At 39.3% G+C, this 20201-nt stretch overlaps 1 protein-coding gene across 5 annotated transcripts; it reads left to right on the top strand.

The window, feature by feature from the left end:
- Positions 1 to 338: 338 nt before the first annotated feature.
- On the top strand, positions 339 to 19823 carry LOC121298633 (large proline-rich protein BAG6-like). 5 transcript variants are annotated; one of them, XM_041225773.1, is made up of 26 exons: positions 339 to 565; positions 1719 to 1820; positions 2573 to 2690; positions 3272 to 3474; positions 3739 to 3810; positions 4362 to 4412; positions 4809 to 4883; positions 5359 to 5606; positions 6387 to 6516; positions 7022 to 7219; positions 10024 to 10093; positions 10911 to 10958; positions 11271 to 11521; positions 11766 to 11856; positions 12418 to 12716; positions 13047 to 13356; positions 13629 to 13798; positions 14035 to 14088; positions 15159 to 15261; positions 15903 to 16027; positions 16550 to 16684; positions 16799 to 16861; positions 17007 to 17141; positions 17223 to 17330; positions 17640 to 17786; positions 18625 to 19823. In XM_041225773.1, the coding sequence occupies exons 2-26, from the start codon at positions 1743 to 1745 to the stop codon at positions 18718 to 18720; spliced, it is 3378 nt and encodes a 1125-aa protein (XP_041081707.1). In that variant the 5' UTR covers positions 339 to 565; positions 1719 to 1742; the 3' UTR covers positions 18721 to 19823. The 5 variants fall into 5 exon arrangements, with proteins under 5 accessions (XP_041081707.1, XP_041081705.1, XP_041081704.1 ...); XM_041225771.1 differs by having other exon boundaries at positions 10024 to 10276; positions 16799 to 16852; XM_041225770.1 differs by having other exon boundaries at positions 340 to 565; positions 10024 to 10276; positions 11769 to 11856.
- Positions 19824 to 20201: the final 378 nt, after the last annotated feature.

The raw sequence follows: 20201 nt of genomic DNA, 5'->3' as shown, positions 1-20201 counted from the left end.
ATTAGAGAATATGTTTATATACTTTCTAAACAAATCCTTTTGAAACTGGGTGCTCTATAACAACACCTTCTAGTGGCAACTAGAGGCGAGAATTAGAAGAACGCTTTCATTCAATGTGGGAGTGCCCTCTTCAATTGCCTGTAAAATAACTAAAACATCCAAATAATCTCACCCCCCTACCATAGTAAACTGAAGATCACTTATGAACACAAATGTATTTAAAGCATTAAATAACACAAATAAAAAATAATTTAAGAACATTTGCGCAGTTAAAAAAAAATACAATTTAATTAAATAAAGCAATGGGCGAAAAGGTTAGCCAGGTTCCGTTTCCAGGAAAATGTTGCGGGTCCTTACCGGTGCTTACTAGTCGGCCTGTGGAAGAAACGAAACGAGAAGGATCGACATTTTGTTTTTTTAAAAAAAAAATAAAAAAAAAAATAAAAAAAGCAGATTTAAACGACAAGGAGGTACATGCTGAGCGGAAAGCACAGATAGACAGACAGAAGTCGTCTCTTCAAGTTTGTTTTTAGAGAATAAATCCCTACCGAGGGAGGCAGGCAGGGTGAGTGTGATTAGTAGCACCAATGGTACAACAGCAACGCATTATTCATTTTACACACAAACGTCGACTAAGTATCGCGTTTAAAAACGTAGAAGCTGTTTGTTATTAACGCCGTTGAGTTGTCATGCACCGCCTCAATTTGGGAAGCTTGAAATAAGTTGAAACAAGCGATGTATAGTTAAATCACGCATGCCATTTTGTCAATATGAAAACATAGACGTGTGACTTAATTGTGTAATCTCCCTCAGACAGACAGACAGACAGACAGACAGACACACAGACACAGCACACAGTGACAGATACATATATATATATATATATATATATATATATATATATATAAATATAAAGTATAAATTATATTCCAACTAGTTAGTTATATGATATAACTTATTTCTCAGGTTATACCATAGACTTGTTAATTTGTACTATTGAAGTTACAACAGTGTTAGCTGCTTGTCTATTTAAGACAAAACTTTAAAGGAACAGCTTGATCACAGGTTAGCATATATCATAATTTTCCGGTTTGGAGTCTGTCTGTATGTTGCACTTACACAGTTCGAAAAACATGTATCCATTTGTCGTGAAAGCAGGTTTAGCCACCCCATTCTTAGTACTGTATAGGTACTAAGGCCCTTAATTAGTATGTAAGGTACTAAGAGGCAGTGTTGTTTCATTGCATTGTATTGATCAAAATTGTGGTGTCATACAATAAACATCAGTAGATGTCACTGTTACTAACACTACTTAAAGATTTAATTGTTAAGTGATATTGTGAATTAAGTGATATTGTTTATGCAGTATGATTTTTATGGTACTAATTAGGCCTAATCCTAAGTAACAGCGTCTTAGTTGCTATGTACAGTAAGTATATAATTTGTACTAAATAACACCTTATATAAATCTTGGATACGTAGAGTACATACTAAATAAGATGATTTCACCTTAGTATTTATTGTACTAAATAAGTGGAGAGCGTGTTGGATTTAGACATTGAGTGTGTTGGAATATACAAAGGCGTGTGTGTGTGTGTGTGTTTGTTTGTTTTTTTTCAATGGAAATTATAGGGTACCATTAACTGTTTAACTAAAGCCAGTAGACACATATTTTGGCCTCTTAATTGTTTTTAGTAAAGCAAGGCTTTTCTTTGTAGGATCTCTGCAACCAAGTGACAAGGATGGTGGAGTCAGAGAATTTCGATGTGACTGTGAAGACTCTGGACTCCCAGAGCCGGAGCTACAGCGTTGGAGCAGAGGTGATTGAAACTATTTCTAGCATGCTCACTTGAGTAAGAATGCAGTGTTGTTTTCTGACAGATAGTACAAAACAGACCACTGGTTGTCCATAGGATGTGATACGTTTAAAAGGTAAACACTGCAGCCATTTAACCCCACAGCGTTCACATACACGTGCTCAAGAAAGAATACTTTCGAAGGGAAACATTTTTATTTGAATATCCTTGGGCAGCTTTGACCCACAACACACATTTGTAATGAATTAAAATGAGCATTTGTAATATATGATATGCTGCCTAACTATTTTAATCAAAACATGTATTATTACAGGCTGTCATTACACGTTAATACTATATATGTAATTCTACTGTTAAGTCAACAATAAAGCTTGCGGACATATATACACCATCTGTACCTAGTGCATCTGAATTTAGTCAAGCACAATTGGACAATCATTAAACAAACACCAGATGGGCAATATATGAGTGGCAGTGTATGATAGTTTTAGGTTAGATGTTCAACCAATAAAAAATACACAAACTGAGTGGTTGTTCAACGGTTTCTTCTTAAAATACATTTGAGTGACTCAGGTATCACAAGGAGGAAATTCATAATTAGGATGACCAGATCCAACCTTTTGGTGCATTTTAAACCCTGCTTTGTGCACCTCGTTGCAAAAATAAGTTATGATTGTTTTATCTGTGGGACACATGTCTCTTGTACCTAAAAGTCAGTATAATAGCACCTCCCTTCTCTTCCCTGCTCCCTGCAGATCACAGTGAAGGAGTTTAAGGAGCACATTTCAAGCTCAGTGGGTATCCCTGTGGAGAAACAGAGACTAATCTACCAGGGTCGGGTACTGCAAGATGAAAAGAAGCTAAAAGAGTACAGTGAGTATCTGGTCCTTAATGACTCACCCCTCTCCCTGCTACTGTGTACTTTATCTGCGGGGGTGTTCGCAACCCAAGTTGAAATTTGATCCCATCGGCCTGTGCTCACTATGGATAACTATGGATAAACCCACCCAATTGGGGTTGGGTTAAGGGTGAGGGTTAAACAGGGTTAGGTCATCTTAAATCTACTCTATGAACCCCAGGACATTATATTGTGGCTTGTGCTCCTAAAGTAGCACTTCTCAAACTGAGGTTGTCCAGGGAACCCCAGAATCTAAGTTTTCTTTTGTTAAGCAACACATATTCAGCTTACTCAAGTGGTGTAATGCAGGTCTTTTGTTACCTACAAACAATATAAATCAACTGCACTACAGTGCAGTTTCTTTCTCGGTTGTGATTTAGCTTTTAAGAAAGATTCCATAATCAAATCCTTGAACTTCTGTTTTATTACGTTTGTGATATAATTTGTTCTATTTTTCAAACGTATGTCTGGCTACAGTGTTCTTGCGGGTCTCCTGTATTTGTTGTATGTCTGTGTGTGAAATTGAACTTCTGAGCCCTCTCTGACACTATCATAGATGTGGACGGTAAGGTGATTCACCTGGTAGAGCGGGCCCCCCCTCAGACGTCACCTGGTGCGGAGACCAGTGGCCCATCCGGAGCGGGGCTCTCCTCCCCTCACGGCTCTACGGCGCCCCATCATGACCGCAATGCAAACAGCTACGTCATGCTGGGCACTTTGAACTTGCCTGTCAACCTTATGGACCCACAGCAGATCCAGGTAACCATGGGAACAGGGAAGAGGCTATAACCACGGAGGGCAGGATTGGGATGGAAGAGGCTGTAGTCATGGTGACAGAGTAGAATGAGTAGTGCCAGCAATTAAGTAGCTGTCTATCCCTATAATTGACTCCTTATTTATAAAAAAGATTTTATCTTATGTGCATCTTTTTGTGCCTCTGTGCAGGTAATTGGAATGAATCCACTGAGTCAGTATTGGAGTTTGCGGTGTCTGATAACCTTGCTTCTCCATTTGTCTTGGCAGCATTCAGTACAACAAGTGATGGCAGGATTTGGAGAAGCTGGCAGTAATGCTAGAGTCGGCACCAGTACAGGGGTAAGTGTATAGAGCAGAGACCTTTATAACTTATTCACCACAGGCCATGCATGTTCCTGCTGACCGAGAGAACCACACCGGTTTTTTTTTTTTTTTTTTTTTTTTTTTTTTTTTTTTTTTTTTAGTAAAGTATTCTAAAATATATAATAGATGGCTATATCTGCTATTTTATTAGGTACTCTAATATCTGTATCAGTATTCAGTTTTTGGTAAGAGCGGAAGTGGCCAGGTTTTAAGGCAGACATTGTTTTAAAGGGTAGGGCTTTTAAAAAAAAAAAAAAAAAAGTAGAAGGCGCATTTAGCATAAGAGTTCTCATTTTTATTTAAACAGACATGTAAAATTCTGTTTATTTATTATTATTATTATTATAATATTGTTTCCAGCTTGTTCCTCCCAATACAGATTTTATTATTTAGATTCAAAAGTATCTGCATCTCAATCAACGTACAGACTACCTATAGTAGAGTAATGCTGGAATACAAAGCGCAATAGCTTAATGAGTACCAATAGACATGTCTGTCTTCTCTCTCTCTCTCATATATATATCTAGAGCAATGGGTCTTCTGTGGATGTGCATATAGATATGGAACAGGCCATTCAGGTATGAATAGTATTGTTTTAGTTACATACCTAAGCTTGGCAGTTTACCAGTGGTTTATCCACTAGGTGCTTTGTGAATGTAAGCAATATGCAAGGCACTGGGGCTGGACCCTTTCAGCACGAAGTAATGCTACAAAAAGCTAATGAAAAACGAGTTGGACTTTGGTGTTTTCAATTGGGGGATTAAGTCTTTATTTTAAACATGCGTTGTTCTCCAGTGTATTTTAAACACTCTTTGATTGTAAACAGTGTCTCGCTACATTAATTGATCTGGAGTCAATGTTCATATCGAGACTGCTTTTGAAAATAATAATAAACTGATGTAATCAAAAGCCTAGACCATTTGGGGGAATTTAATACAAACGTACTGGATTGTTTTTCTTTATTTTTCGTATAGAGTGAGCCTAGGATGCGTCTGATCTTGGCCCAGAATCTGCTGAGGGACACGACGGGAGTCCTCAACCGATTGGAGGTACAGTGAGATAACAGGGCTTCAGTGAGACCCCCCCCCCTCATCACCCTCCTTTAGATTTCATTATGATCTAAATCTGGCTTTACGTGGTTTTGCGAGGATTAATTAAAATCGTGTCTATTAGAAGCCAGCTAGAGCTGGAAGCTGATGGTACTGAATCATTTTCTAATGGCGAGTAAGACAACATAGTTCTCTAACTATTTAAAGCACTGAGGTCTTTGTTTCCCCCTTATTTTATTGCTGAATATTTGTGCGCAACTCATTGCAGTTAATATAGGTTGAGTATATCGTTTGGCCATATGTTAAATATATTGCAGACTAAAGGATTTTCTAATTTCTTTGTGCATTCTCATTTTTTTTGGACCAATCCCTGTATATCAGTGACAAATGTTACGCCTTTTAAGTAGCGTGCACATGAGTGTGTTTAGCTGCATTTGTTTACTCCCTTATTAACACCCTGCTTGTTTCCTCACAGGGACGTCAGGACAGTACTCCTAGCGCAGGCTCCCAGGCCTCCGAGAACCCGTCCACCCAGCCTCCTCCTCCTCCTCCATCAATGACAGGACCTGGCTCTGGCAGTGCTGCAGAGCCCATGGACACCAGCACGACTGCTGCCCTCTCAGCTGCCACCAGCTCCTCCTCTTCGTCCTTCTCCTTCTCCTTCTCATCATCGTCATCCTCCACACAGACTGAAGGAGCTGCTGGAACTTCCACAGGACCCAAGTAATCCTTTCTTTATTTTTATTTATTTAATACAATCGTTCTGTAATGATTGTATTAACTGCCCCTCTACCCACATGGGGTTTAGATGCTACTTTTCAACCAATATTTTTTTCTAAACTTGTGAACATTCATTCCAACACTGGTGCAAATTAATAATAGTAAAAACAACAAATACAAGAACAAACCTTTTAAAGTAATAAACAGCGTATTTGCTGTTTTGTTATGATGAAAGGTAGCACCAATAAATTGTCTTGGATTTATATACAGTATTTGAAATAGTTTATAATAACTTAGTGTGTGTGTTTTATATATAGTGTGTGTGTCTATATAAAAAATGACAGTATTTGATCTCTCGTTCTATTTAACTGTCCTTGTAATTAATGTAAAATGTACTGATCTCAATGAGGACCAAAAAAGTAAAAATTCGATGGTCCTCATATGAGAAATGCTCAGTTATTTTTTTGTTTTGTTTTTTGAGCCCCTCTAAATCCAAGCGATCGGGATTTGATACTGCTGTTCTTGACCCTGACCAGAAGTATATAATTAGTCATTTAGTAGGTGCTTTTTATCCTAAGCGACTTATAGACTAGGGGGTGAACTATGCATCAATAACTGCTTCTGCAGAGTCACTTACAATAGGACCTCGGTTTGTTTTACGTCTCGTTGGAAGGATGGAGCACAAGGCGGTTAAGTGACTTGATCAGGGTCACACAGTGACTCAGTGGCTGAGTCTTTTCTGACACAGTATTTCTCAGTGAAGTGAACATGATTCTCTTGCAGCCACCCATCCCCAGCAGAGTTCCTGGAGGTTCTGTCTGAGCTGCGCAGAGTGGAGGACCGGCTGCAGCCCTTCATCAACCGCAGCCAGGAGATCTTGAGCACAGCAACCAGCGCTGACTACAACAACAACGTAGGTGCACCAAATTAAAACAATTCCAACTCATTCTGCCCTACATACAGATATTAATGAATATTTCATGCAGAAGTATATGCAGGGCTTGTCGGTAGCGTTTGGCTTCAGCAGTCAAAAAGATTTTTGTTCCCAATCTTACATATTCATGCAAGAGATTAAGTTAACATTGCAACACTACTGGTAAGCTGTCATGCATACAGTGAGCTGTTTACACTGTTGAATCTTTATACGATGGTTGGGCAGTAATGACATTTTCAGTTAAAGATGTATTGACTCATCATTTTGCAGGATTTTAATTAATGCCATACCACTGCTGTCTCTCCATAGAGTATTAACTGAGGATTACCCACATTACCCAGTTTTTAATTATGCTATACTTGATCTTTTTTTTTTTTTTTTTAAATGGACAGGATTTAATTATTAATTGTAATAATAAAGACAATAGTGTGTGACAATATATGAACAGTCTATGCCATTTGATTGTCTCCCATTGTCAACTCAGGCACAGGAGCGTGAAGCGGACCAGTGCATTCTCAATCTGGTGGGGGAGGCCCTACGTTTACTAGGCAATGCCTTTGTGGCTCTGTCTGACCTGCGCTGCAACCTTTCTGCTGCCACCCCCCGCCACCTTCATGTGGTGCGGCCCATGTCTCACTACACCTCCCCTGTGATGCTACAGCAGTCAGGCATCCCAATACAGGTCAGTCTGTACGCTTTGTCACCACTATATGTATGTAAATACATAAATTAGTGGTGCAATCGGCACCCTAATTTCATATTCGATTATCATATAGGCATTTGTCAATGATAAGCGATGCATTGATGATTTATTTTTCATAATAAACAAACGTTAGTTATTTAACAGAAGATCTAATAACTAAAAACACTATTTTAACAGAAGTAATTTCTATACTATGTTTGTTCAATACTGTTTACATTTTATGTCCAAAAGCAGAGCATTTGAATTAGTTAATCTCACAAACCCTGACTAATGTAACTATTGTACTAAATTCAGCTTATTTTTCTATATTGCCATGTAATCCAAACACAACACAATTTGAAACAAAAGGTAATTGGTAGGTTTAATAGTTGACTTAATTTTTTAAATAAAACATTTTAAAGAGAGGTGAATACTTGGCCTACTGAATTGTCTTATCACGCGTAATGTAGGCTTCAAGTGTCTATCCTAGCAACACACTAATCTACTGTACTAGCACTAGAAGCAGCGTACTCCCAGTCAAGGTTTTAATGCAAACTGTCAACAGGAGATTAAAACTGGGTACTAATTTGTACAATGTACAAAACATTAGGAGCACCTTCCTAATATTGAGTTGCACTCCCCTTTTGCCCTCAGAATAGCCTCAATTCGTCGGGGCATGGACTCTACAAGGTAGCGAAACCATTCCACAGGGATGCTGGCCCATGTTGACTCCAATGCTTCCCACAGTTGTGTCAAGTTGGCTGGTAGTGGATCTCTACTCCAAATAGCTCGTTCTATCTCTTCCCACAGATGCTCAATTGTGTGTGTATATATATATACATAATATATAATATGTATATATATGAAAATAAAAACATAAACATATATAAAAATATAAATGAATAGGTGCAGCCAAGAAACAAAAAAGAACGATCATTTGTTTTCAAATTAGGCACTTTGGAACCTCTTGGATTAACGTGCTATTCTAAAGTCATCCTTTTCCGGAACTTTTCTTTTGAAAGACAATTTGTTTAACAGCTTGTATACGCACTGTTTTTTTTTTCCATCCAACTGAAGAAAGATTTATAGTCTGAAATGTACGGATTTAAAAAAAAAAAAAAAATTATCAATTCACATTTTTGTGTACCTACATTAGCTTTTTCTTTTTGATTTTGCCCAGGTCTTTTTTGGGTGATTAAATAAAATCACGTATTTAATGTTTTAAGTGCATGATACATATTTAACTACTACATAATACACATAAATTTAGTCCCTTCAGTTCATTCAAAGAAGGAAGCACACGTCATGTGCTCCACATTATTTGATTTTTATTTTTAAATAAAGGCTACTTTATCTCTTTTGGTAAGTAACTATATCAGCACAACTGTAGATAAGCATTCCATATTGGAGTCCACTCAGTTATTAATGGATCACAGAGTTATCTCTGACATAAACCAACAGGATGCTATGTTTTTGTTTCCGATTTAGATCCTGAGAAGAAAAGTTGGCACAGTTATAATAATATTATTATTATTATTATTATTATTATATTATTATTATTGTGCACTTTATTCAGACACTCGTCACACTAATAAAAGATGTATTAACCTATGAATGTAAAAAACAGTAATCCGTTGCGTATTCGATTGCGATGGGACCAGAGTAAGGGTGGATAAATGAGTCATGTTTTTAAGTACCATTTTACACAGCTATAACAATTGCTGTGCTATATCTTTATTGTTTTTGATATTCTTTTATTGAGCTTTTATTCGGGAGCTCACCTAAATCCCTTGTTTACAGAGATACAAGGTATTAATGCTTGTGACAGAATAGCAGTGTGTCGTTTGGGTGCATGCATTTGCTGATGAGTGACAAGCAGGAGATCGAGTTGAAGTTGATAAGTCCTGCAGGCGAAAACAGAATTTATTTACATATTGTAACGCTGAGCTGCACTGTTTCCAGAATATAATGAGACGGACGAGTTGCGGTCAAAGCAGTAGGAAGCCGCTCCCATCTCCCTCAGTGACACACTTGCACACAGGCAGTCTCTCAGGTCTAAGTCACACATGCACCAAAACACACAGAGAATGCAAACAGATCTGAACAAGAGTAACACAGTTTACAAATGCACATTTATTTACTGAGTACCCTCGTCCGCTTCCCCAATCCAAAATCAGTAACATTGCATTGTTTGCTGACTGAGAGTTGCAAGTATGCTTTTGCAAGCGCACAGCCTCTAACAGACATTTTATTTACATTGAATTTTCATGCTGAAGCTTGTCGCTTTTCTCTTTCCAGCCATGCTTGCTGTTGCAGTCAGTGCTGTTTTATCAAACTGTAAATAAACCTGCCACTGTGTGCAGGGATTAAATAGCCAAGGTACAGTACATGGCCTCAGTAACGAGGTCCAAACAGCTGATTGATAGATCTGTCAAGCTTTTTCTACTACAGTAAAGTACTGCCTTTTTTATTGAATCTGTGAATGGCAAGGTAATGAGGTCAAACCAGCTGATTTGTGGATTAGTAAGAGCGATTACTACAGTGTAATCAGTGTGTTTGTTATTAATCCATGTTAATGGCACATAAGATCCAAGCAGCTGAGTTTGCCTGAAATCTTCGGCGTGCAATGCCTTGGTTATTGAAATCAATGGTAATGGCAAATGCTAATTGTCCAATATAAACCGCTGCCCGAAATAACCCTGTATGGTTTAAGTGGTGGCAAGTGTGTGTGTATGTATATATAAATAAACTGACATTAAAGTTTGTGGCAGTGTTTGCTAAGTCCTCCTATTGTGCCCCTACAGATTAACCTGGGCACTCCGGTTACAATGGCAGCCAATGGGAGACAGGCTGCTGAGGGGCAGGCAGCTGCAGGTACAACCCCTGAACAGCAGAGGACAACAGAAGCACAGGCCACACCCACACATTCACAGGTCCCGCCCCCACAACCCCAGGCCACACCCACACAACCCCAGGCTCATCACAACCACCCACGAGTGATTCGGATCACACACCATACCATGGAACCAGTGGTCATGATGCAAATGAACATTGATGGTGATTCAGAGTGCAACTAATTTTGTATTTTATAACTTGGTGTTTGTCTTTTTTTATGCTTTGAGAAAGATATGTATTCTGCTACCACCGTTCAGGTGAATGACACTTCATAAACTGTTACAGTAGAGGATTGTGTACTGTGGCTTTTGTTTATGCACTCCTTGCATGTCATGTATGTTTAAGGGCGCTTTCTGACAAACTAATATCCCTGAAATACAGCTTTTTCACTGTTGGGTGTTGCAGACTGAAGCATTAAGGTGTCTCTTAATGACTAATTTCTGCACACCTAATTAGATGACACAAATGTAACATTTATCGTTTTGTTGTTTTACAGTTTTTTTTTTTGTTTTTTTTTTTACAGATTTTAGTTGATAAATTAAATTTAAACAATGCAATGAACTGTCTTTTAAATGTTATATAGTACAGAACAGAGGTATTTAAAACCTAATTCAGATGCATGCTCTGCTCTAAGCATGAAGCTGTTATCTGGTAAGATAATCATGAAGTCAGAAAAATCACAGTTTCTGCATTGCATTATCGGGCATCGTTCAGTAATCTGACATGGGGGTAGCAGGATATGTCTTCCACTGAATGTCTCTTTACTAAGGTGTATGCTTGTTTTCTGTCCACACAGATTCGGGCACTGGACCAGCCCCATCTGCAGCTCCAGGACAAGGCACAGGTAGCAAGCTTTGCACTCCCTTTCACTTTTCAAGCAGGCAGTCATAGTGGACAAGGAGACAGTAGAAGTCCTACTCAATACGTTAAACTGATTAAGACAAAATATTAATTATTTGTCTACTTAACTAATTGTATTACTGCATTGATCTTGATTGCATTATACAGCTCATTTTATTTCCAGTTGAGTTATAAGTAAATAAATAAATAAATACAAAATCGGATCAGTTTGAATATACCTGGATTGTCTAATTTTGCCATAGATTAACCCAGCAAACTACTCACCCAAGTGTCTGTCTGAACTTCTTTTCTCTAGGTGGCCTACCGCAAATGCAGATCCCAGGCCTCCCTGCAGAGTTTATGCAGGCCATTGTTCACCAGATCACCCAGCAGGCTGTTTCCATGGCAACGGCAGCAAGCTCGGGCCAGCAGGTGCCGGGGTTCCAACCCCCCCCAGCTCGTGTGGTTATCACACGGCCCACTTTCACCCCCCGACCTCCTAACATGACCCCGCGTCCCGCCAACGTGAACCTGCGTGCGCCACAGCCAGGGCAGCCCGGGGCACAGGTAGAGATGGGAAATCAGATATATAGCCTTTCTTACCCTTGATGCTATTACATGATGTGCAGGTCATCTCATGGGCATGGTGGGTCATTATGGTTTATGGTAAAGGGCAAAGCTTAAAGTGAATGTATTCATAGCAATAATGCTTTGAAATTTACTAGATAGAAATGACTTCATGTAACAGAATTTACAATTGACTTGGAGAATGTGTACAAATATAAATCCTTGTTTTGTCTCCTTGTTACAGCAGCAGCCGGCTGGCCCCACCCCAAATGCTTCTCTGTCCCAGATGATCAGTGGATTAGTGGGGCAGCTCCTAATGCAGCCTGTAGTGAATGGTAAGTCCAGCGTCTCCCATCTCAATGCAAACACCAGGACCATCTTATGTCTCGGACTTAAAACCTTAAAAACAATTGTTACTGTGCAGACTGTAGGGTTTAAAACACAACTCCTTACTTTTCCTAGTTTTTGTTGTACGTATTCCTGCAATGTCTTTGACATAATTGTGATTTTTATTAACGTATCCCTGGTTATCAATCAGTTTTGACTGGTTACTTTTGTTTCACATTGTTATGCATCGGGTCTTTTTGTCAAAATGTCTTCTACATTCACAACATCTGTGGCTTCAATCCAGCCTGTTCAATGTGAAACTTTTAATTGGTTCCCGACTCCACTCCTCTCCCAAAGTTCAACATTTTTCATAGTTTTTTTTTTTTTTTTTTTTTTAAATTAAAGTAAAATATCCGTGTTTGTCAAATTGTAGAGAATCCGGATATGTCCTCATTCACCAGTGCTTCAATCACTCAATCTAAAGCCAAATACTTTTTTTTAAGAACTTAACCTCCAATGCTGATAACTGATGACAGTGTAATTAAATTTTTATTTTTTTTTTTTAATAGGTCAGGCAGGTGCTGCCGCACCCCCCTCCAGTGGTCAGGGAGCTCCGCCCTCATCATCATCATCATCATCTTCTCCCCCCTCCTCTTCTGCCAGCACTTCAGGCCAGACCAGCACCTCCACCACTAGCACTGCTTCCACTGGCTACCCTACCTCCACCGCCCCCCCAGAAGCCCAGCACATCTCCCAGCTCTTGGGCTCCATCTTGGGGGCTGGGGGTGCCATGGGTATGCCCCCCTCCATCACTGTGAGCATGCCGGGGGTGCCAGCTTTCATACAGGGCATGACAGACTTCATGCAGGTTAGTCACTTCATGTACTGTGTATCCATTAGGTAACACAAAACATATCAAACTTGGAGACAAACTTTAGTGCCTTTTATCAGCAGTCATCAAAATCTTTTAATAACATTGATGCAGGCATCGACCCAAGTGTTTCTTTTCTTGTTGTGTTTTTTTTTTTTGTTTTTACAGCAAGTTTATGATTGAGTGTTTTTTGAAGATACTGATAAGGCTACTAATGCACTCAGTATAGTTCATTAGTGTGTTACTTTTCAATGCACCGAACATGCTATCTTATCTCTGTTGTGGTTTACAGCTCCTGTCTAACACTATCTTTCTTTTTCTCCGTAGGCTGCCCAGCAAGTCCCTGGTCCTCGCCAGTCCTCTGATCCACAGCAGACCCCCCTAGCTCCTTCAACTGCCCCCCAGCAGACAGCAGCCCCACCTCCCCAGCAGCAGGCTGGGGCTGGGGCAGGGGCAGGAGGAGCAGCTCCTGAGTCTCTGAGCCCCGAGTTCTTCACCAATGTGGTGCAGGGGGTTCTCTCCTCAGTGATGGGATCGCTGGGGGCTCAGCAGGACAGCACTGAGAGCATCGCAGACTTCATCCAGAGACTCTCCAGCACCAGCAACATTTTTGAACCAGGCGCTGGGGCTGCTACAGGTAAATAAACAGCATCTTTAATAAAGAGAGTGGATTTTAAAGCCTTTTTTTTTTTTACTATGATGTTTGCAGTTATTTTGGTTGGTTCTAATTGTAATTACTCAAGCACTGGTTGTGTTATTTTAGTCTATGTTTAGTCTGTGTCTATGAGATGGATTCAAGAGTTGCTCTCTAGCTCTAAAGGCCTGTCCTAGATATGTGTGACCGAGGTTAGATGTGTCTTATCTCTGTAAGATCCTGCGTCTGATCTCTTCCCTGATTTCTCTCTCCAGGTTTCTTTGGAGACTTGCTGTCTTTGATTTGTCAGAACTTCTCCATGGTAGACATGGTGATGCTGCTTCATGGGCAGTTCCAGCCACTGCAGAGGATTCAGCCCCAGCTCTGCAGCTTCTTTAGAGAGCAGTACCTGCAGGGGCAGGAGCCCACTGATGCCAACATCAGGGTGAGTGGAACACTGGAGTAGAGCATGGAAGCCAGTAGAGCTACACTTAAGGTTACTGACTTTAAGAAATTTATAATGTGATTCAGTACATCAGTTCCCTTCCTAACTTTCATTGGTATAATGCTATTTCAGGCACAATAATGTGTGTGTTTTAAACAATGTGCAGGTATGTAGGTCATTGGGGTCTACGTTTTTTATGATGCTAACAGGTGTTTTTTTTTTTTATTATATGTAAGATGGCAAGTGAGACCCTCATAAATGAGCTTGAAGAACACATCATTGAAAGTTTTGTAAGTATGATCCAACAGTAAGTAGGTACTTTTGGTGCCAATTAATGCAACATTTGACACTCATTTTGAATCGCCAACTTTCTAATTTTTGTTTTGCCTTTCTGCATTCCTGAGATTAAGATTATCAATATATATTTTTTTATTTTAGACCAGTTGGAAGTGCATTGTCATAGGCTAATTCAGTTGGGGATAGCAAGCAATTTCACTTCGACTGCATTTGAACTCTTACTAAACTAGGTCAAGTGGGTTTTGCCTTCAGCAGCATGACTTTTGTCCTGTTGCGTTACTTTATAATTAAATTGAAGACATTTAGCCAAAGCTTTTATCTAGTTGACTTGCATTTATTAATTTACTCCACATCCCCCAAAATGTTTCAAAATCCACCTTTATATGGTCTAGATCAGGGGTCTCCTACCCTGGTCCTGGAGAGCTAGTGGGTCTTCTCAGTTGAAACAAAAAACAGCTCTCTGTTACCAAGTTCCACCAGATCTTTAACCATTGATGACATTGACGCCTGTAAAACCTGAGGGTTTGGGGCTCTCCAGGACCACAGTTGGAGACTCCTGCTCTAGACACTTCCTACAAGTTTTAATTTTAGCCTGTATAGTCTAAAAATACCTTGTCAAATGTTTTTGATTACATTATAATAAGTAATAAATTCTAATCTTAACTAGATTGCTGTAAATATTTTAGTTACTTGGAGATATGATATGGCTATTGCTATAGCTATTGTAGGCATGCGTTACAATTTTTGCAAGTGCATTGAGAATGTCTTTTGTGAACTTTTTTCTTTTTTTTTTTTTTTTTTTTTTTTTTTTTTGAAAACAGCTCAAACTGTGCATAGCACAGTTAAACGTGCTTGAACGACTCCTGTTTTCCTAAACAGAGATGCCTGTCCCCTTATTGTGTGTCCCAGGGGATGCTTTGTTTTTGTTCTTTGTGCTATTTTTATCCGAGTGTTCAAAATATTTTTTTTGTCACCACTGTATCTCGAATCCTATACAGTGGTGACGAAAAATATTCTATTTGAGTGTGTTTTTGTTTTTTGTTCTGTTTTATTCATGGTGCAGTCATCTGTGAGTGTTAGAGAAGGAGTTGACATCACACGGACCAATCTTGATTTCCTGAGGGAACAATTCAATCGCATTGCTACCCACATACTTCAGTGTGCTGGTAAGATCCATACAGATAAACTTCTGTAAAAAGTTAATAAAAGAAACTCCTGCCATAAGTTAGTGTACATGTTGACAGTACCTACAGTATTGTGCACATTTATTAGAACATTTCAATTTGTTTTTTATTGAAATTATCAAGTATTAGCCCTGACTGTCAAATGATAGATTTATTTATTTATTGCATTAATGGTATCACTAAACTTGTCTCACCAAACTGTTAACTGTACTGGACTATCTTTTAGCGTAACTTCATCTTTTGTATACCTAACTGCATGAAAACCTGCATGGGTGTGAGAATTTCAATTATTAGTGATATAGAAACAATAGACACCAGTGTGTGAAAGTGTTAGACCACTTTGCTTTTAATTTGGCATCAACTTCTAAAAAGTCTCATGCATTTTACCTGTTGTGACTGTTCATTTAATTGTTTGTCCTGTTAAAGTAATCTATTCAATTAAACAATCACTGTTTGCATATTTTGACAGTTTTCCAAGATTCAGTTAGTGGTTTTGATTTTATAGAGGGGTGTTAGGATAAATGTGCACACTACTGTAACATGTACTCACGAAAACAAATCACTCTTCATATCCAGTTACTGGTTCTCCACTGAATGTCTCGTGTCTTTTTTTTTTCTTTCAGACCACACATTCGGAGTTCGTCTGTTGGAGCTGTGTAACCAAGGCCTCTTTGAATGTCTGGCCCTCAACTTGTACTGTCTAAGAGGAGAGCAGAGCGCCCTCACAGCCGTCATCAACGACAGGATTGTAAGTGACCTTTCATTCTGATTACCTGCTTCCCTAGCAGCTTTCTGTCCTGTTTACCATTTCATTGCCACGTTGTTTCAACCCATATCCGCGTTACTGTTCACTGCAGGTAGTGGACGTGTTTACACGTATACTGCTCCAAACAGCTAAGATGAAGTCAGAGCTGTGTATTAATTACAAATCCTGTGTTAAATAAGGTGTGACAAGTTTTTCAAAGTAGAGCATGATATCAGCTGAGGTTTGACCAACATTGGTTGACAGGTTAAGGTGGTACCACAATGCCTACCCTCTCCACCTACCCTATTGCCCATACTCTGTATGGTGTGTTTGTGTGATCACCACGGACACTAATCCAGGCCTGGCAGGCCTCTGTACATATGTTTAATGAACACCTCCTCTGAAGATGCCTTCATTGTTTGGGGAAGTGTGTTTGTAAACGTGGAAGCCTTGGCTGAATTGAATTGGTTTCTCATGGGTGATTTAATGAACCTCCCTGAAAACTTTTCTTTCTCCATTCCCCAGCGCCGGATGTCTGCGGATGTGAACCCCTCTCTAGTGAACTGGCTGACCACCATAATGGGAATAAGACTACAGATGATTCTGGAGCACATGCCTGTCACAGAGGAACAAATCTTGCACTATGTCAGGAACACACCGGTACATACAAGCAGAGGAGTCTTCATTGTGTTGTGAACCATTTTGTAATTTGATATTTGTTGAGCTATATATACTTCCAAGGTTTGATCTTTTTGAATTGATGTCTCTTTACAGAGCGAGGCAGTTCCAGAGGCTGTGCCAGAGCCTTTATCTGAAGAAATGCCAGAGGTAATGGAGGTAGGCACACTCGCCCATTTTATAGTGTTTACTCTAAATCTCTGCCTATTTTTGTGTGAGAGAAGGAATTTAGACACGAGAAGCTCAGAGTAACCTTGGGTCTTCATAAAATCAAGTTTAGTACAAAGGCTGTCTGTCTTTGCAGAGAGAAACTACTTCAACATCCCCAGTGCCAGCCACCACAGCAGAGGAAGCGATGCCGTCTCCAGAGCAACCTGTTTCCATGGGCGCACAGAGGGCGGAGCCAGAATCAGAGCCTTGGGCAGCAGCCGTCCCCCCAGTAAGACATATGGTTTGTTTTTTCACAGGTGTAAATGTTTTCGTAAAATCTTCTGATTTCATCCAAACCGCTGTCTTTCAGGAGTGGGTCCCAATCATCCGTCAGGACCTCCAGACTCAGAGAAAGATGAAGTCTCAGCCCCCTCTTAGCGATGCCTACCTCTGTGGGATGCCAGCAAAACGCAGAAAGGTAGGCACCCTTCTCCTGCCTGCTAGGCCAAGCTCCCTTACTTCACTGTATAAAGTACAGCTTCTACACATTTTTGTGTCGTGTTTTTTACCTTCAGTACCTTGCAGGTAAAAGCTATGTAGTTTAAAATAAATATGATGACCCACTTTATTTACTATATTTTAATGTACTAGTTTTTTTTTAATGTTTAATAAATTAACTACAGATATACTCCACCCATCCAAGTGCACATAAAAAAATGAGCCCATGACAGTTAACTGATTGACAGCCCTGCTTCTAACTTCTTGCCGGTTCATTTCCTTCTTGTAGACGGCTCAGAGCGACGGCCCGTACCCGTCACTATCTGAAGCTGTAAATCGAGCAGCAAGAACGGTTGGAGCCAAACCTATAACCAGCCCTGAGAGTCTGCAGGGAGACCTGGACACACCTGAGCTGCAGGAAGCCTACACAAATCAGGTACTGCCATCTCTCTGAGATTCGGCTTATGCAAACCTGTGGTTCAGTTTTCTGATCAGAATAGAGTACTTTGCCGTTTTCTTTTGATGGCAGCTACTTTTTAAAAAAGATTTAAAGGCAATTAAGAATTGAACCTGCCTTGCATGAAGTCCAATACATTTAATTTAATCTTTAATTTGCATCTAATCAATGACTGATCAATAAAGCTGTAGATTTTAGCATACAAGAGAGTTTAGTGGCAATGTTAAGGTGCAGAGCACAAATGGTCTCTTCCTTTTGCTCGATGTTGGATGGGAGGCTTTTGCACCTGCATTTATTAGTCGAGTGAGATGAAAATTTAATTTAAAATACTTTTTGCATGGGGAAAGGGTCGGGGGGAGGGGGTTGTAGTGTATACTGGAATCAGTTCAGGCCAGAATTTATTTGACTTTTGGGGCTTGATGGCTCCAGCCCTGAGCATGCTGTAGAAGCACATGTATGAGTGAGCAATGCAAGATTTAATGAGACATCAGCAATTTGTTCTGCATATTGACATTGCATTATAGCAACTGAGAAATGACAGGTAATTGATCTATATAATATGATAATTCTTCCTACAAGTGACAGACAATAAAATATTTTCACCTTTTAATGAACTGTCATGAGGATATATTTTTAATGTAAGCACCAGCGTTAAGAAATCATCTTTTTAATATTTATCTGAATTTTTCATTTTGCTTAAGATGGTGCTCACAAGAAAAAAAGTTCTGTAGAACAGCTTCAATAATAAATAAGTTTCCATTTTAAAGGTTTAAAAAATTAATTTCTATATAACTATATAACTTTAAATTTGTTCCAGGTGAAATCAGACATTCAAAAGAGACTACAGGAAGATCCAGAATACAGCAGGCAACGTTTTCCCAACACCCATCAAGTATTCGACGAGGAATCCTAACCCACACCACCCCCCCCCCCCCCCCCCCCCCCCCCAATCTATCAGCTGAGCTTCGCTGTCCTGATCTCTCACCTCACACAGCACACCCAGACAGCAAACACTCTTCATTCTCTGCTATGTTTTGCTGTGTGTAAATTATTTAAATCGACGAAAAAACAACAAAAATTCATTCTAGTGATAATCCTGCTTCTGACAAAGTAGCGGACTGGAGAATAAAGCTACGGGAATTGAGAAAGAAAAAGCACTGGAAAGTTTCTTTTTTTCATTGTTTTTGACATGGTCAGAACTGCTTTTATTGAAATATATTAATAAAACACCACATTTCTCTAAAGCAAATTGTATCGCGCGTTCTAGAATAGTATTGTGTGTCGGGCCATCTAGTAAGAATTATTCTAATTTTAGTACTGTGCTTTCTTCCTGCTGTCCTCCAAGTATTGGGACAGAAGAGAAAATGCAGCTGAGGATGGGGCATTTGTTGTCCATTTCACACCACTACTAAAACTCCTTTACATGTTAACAAAATATCTTAGTTTCCCTGAACAGAAAAATATCTCCTCCTCAAATGCATGAGAAAGCTACCAGTGATGATTGTCCCCCGAAATGTATATCAGCAGTGGTGGAGGACAGGTGTCTGGGTGAGGGGAAAAATGCACATGTATTCATACTGAATGTCCCAATAGTTGTTGGAGGATACTGGTATGTAAAATTAGTTTTTTTTTATTAGAAATAAATCAGAATATGAAGGCAGTGTTTGATCTTCATCGCTTCACTTGGTTCCAGTGTCTGTTCTTCAAACTGTCTCTCCCTCTCTACTGTATAAAATGGCATACATTGTTATTGTAACATTAACTCTTAACCTGCATGACAATTGTTGGAGCTTGGAGCTCTTTGAATCAACCACTATGTCGTTCAAATCCGTTTTCTACCCTCCTTATTGGCACTGAAAGCGATATTGCCCCTCTTTTCTAAAGGAGTGTTAACCAAGGTTTTTGAAATTATTTTTGGACTTTTAACGCCCGGAAAGATCGCTTGTCCCCATCTCTCTTTTTCTTTTGCTCAATTTTTTCCAGCATCAAACTTTTTTTTTTTTTTTTTTTTTTTTTTTTTTTTTTTTAAAAACTCTAGTGCAAAATTTGGAATTTTTAAAAACAATACATTCTGGGACAAATGTTTTGGACTGGTTTTAATGTAAGATTACTGTTATCTAATCACTTATTGTGTTATGCAATAGGTCACAGGGTCTTATTGCAGTTAAACCAACTTCGCAAGTAATGAAGAAGGGATTCCTTTAAAAGGGAGTCCTCTGATACTGTTGGTAGTGGATTTGGAAGCCTAGGTTAACACTCCTTTTAAAGGTGGACCCACGCATGAATATTAGAAACTTGGTTAGAGTTCCTTTTCTATTGGATATAGTTAAAATGTTGAATCATACAATAAGAAACATGTTGTAAAATGAACATTTGTTTTAGTACCAAACAGTG

This window comes from Polyodon spathula, chromosome 24 (genome assembly GCF_017654505.1).
Source record: "Polyodon spathula isolate WHYD16114869_AA chromosome 24, ASM1765450v1, whole genome shotgun sequence".
Lineage (NCBI taxonomy): Eukaryota > Metazoa > Chordata > Actinopteri > Acipenseriformes > Polyodontidae > Polyodon > Polyodon spathula.
Note: the sequence above shows the minus strand (reverse complement) of the source record. Positions and strands in the feature narration are given on the sequence as shown.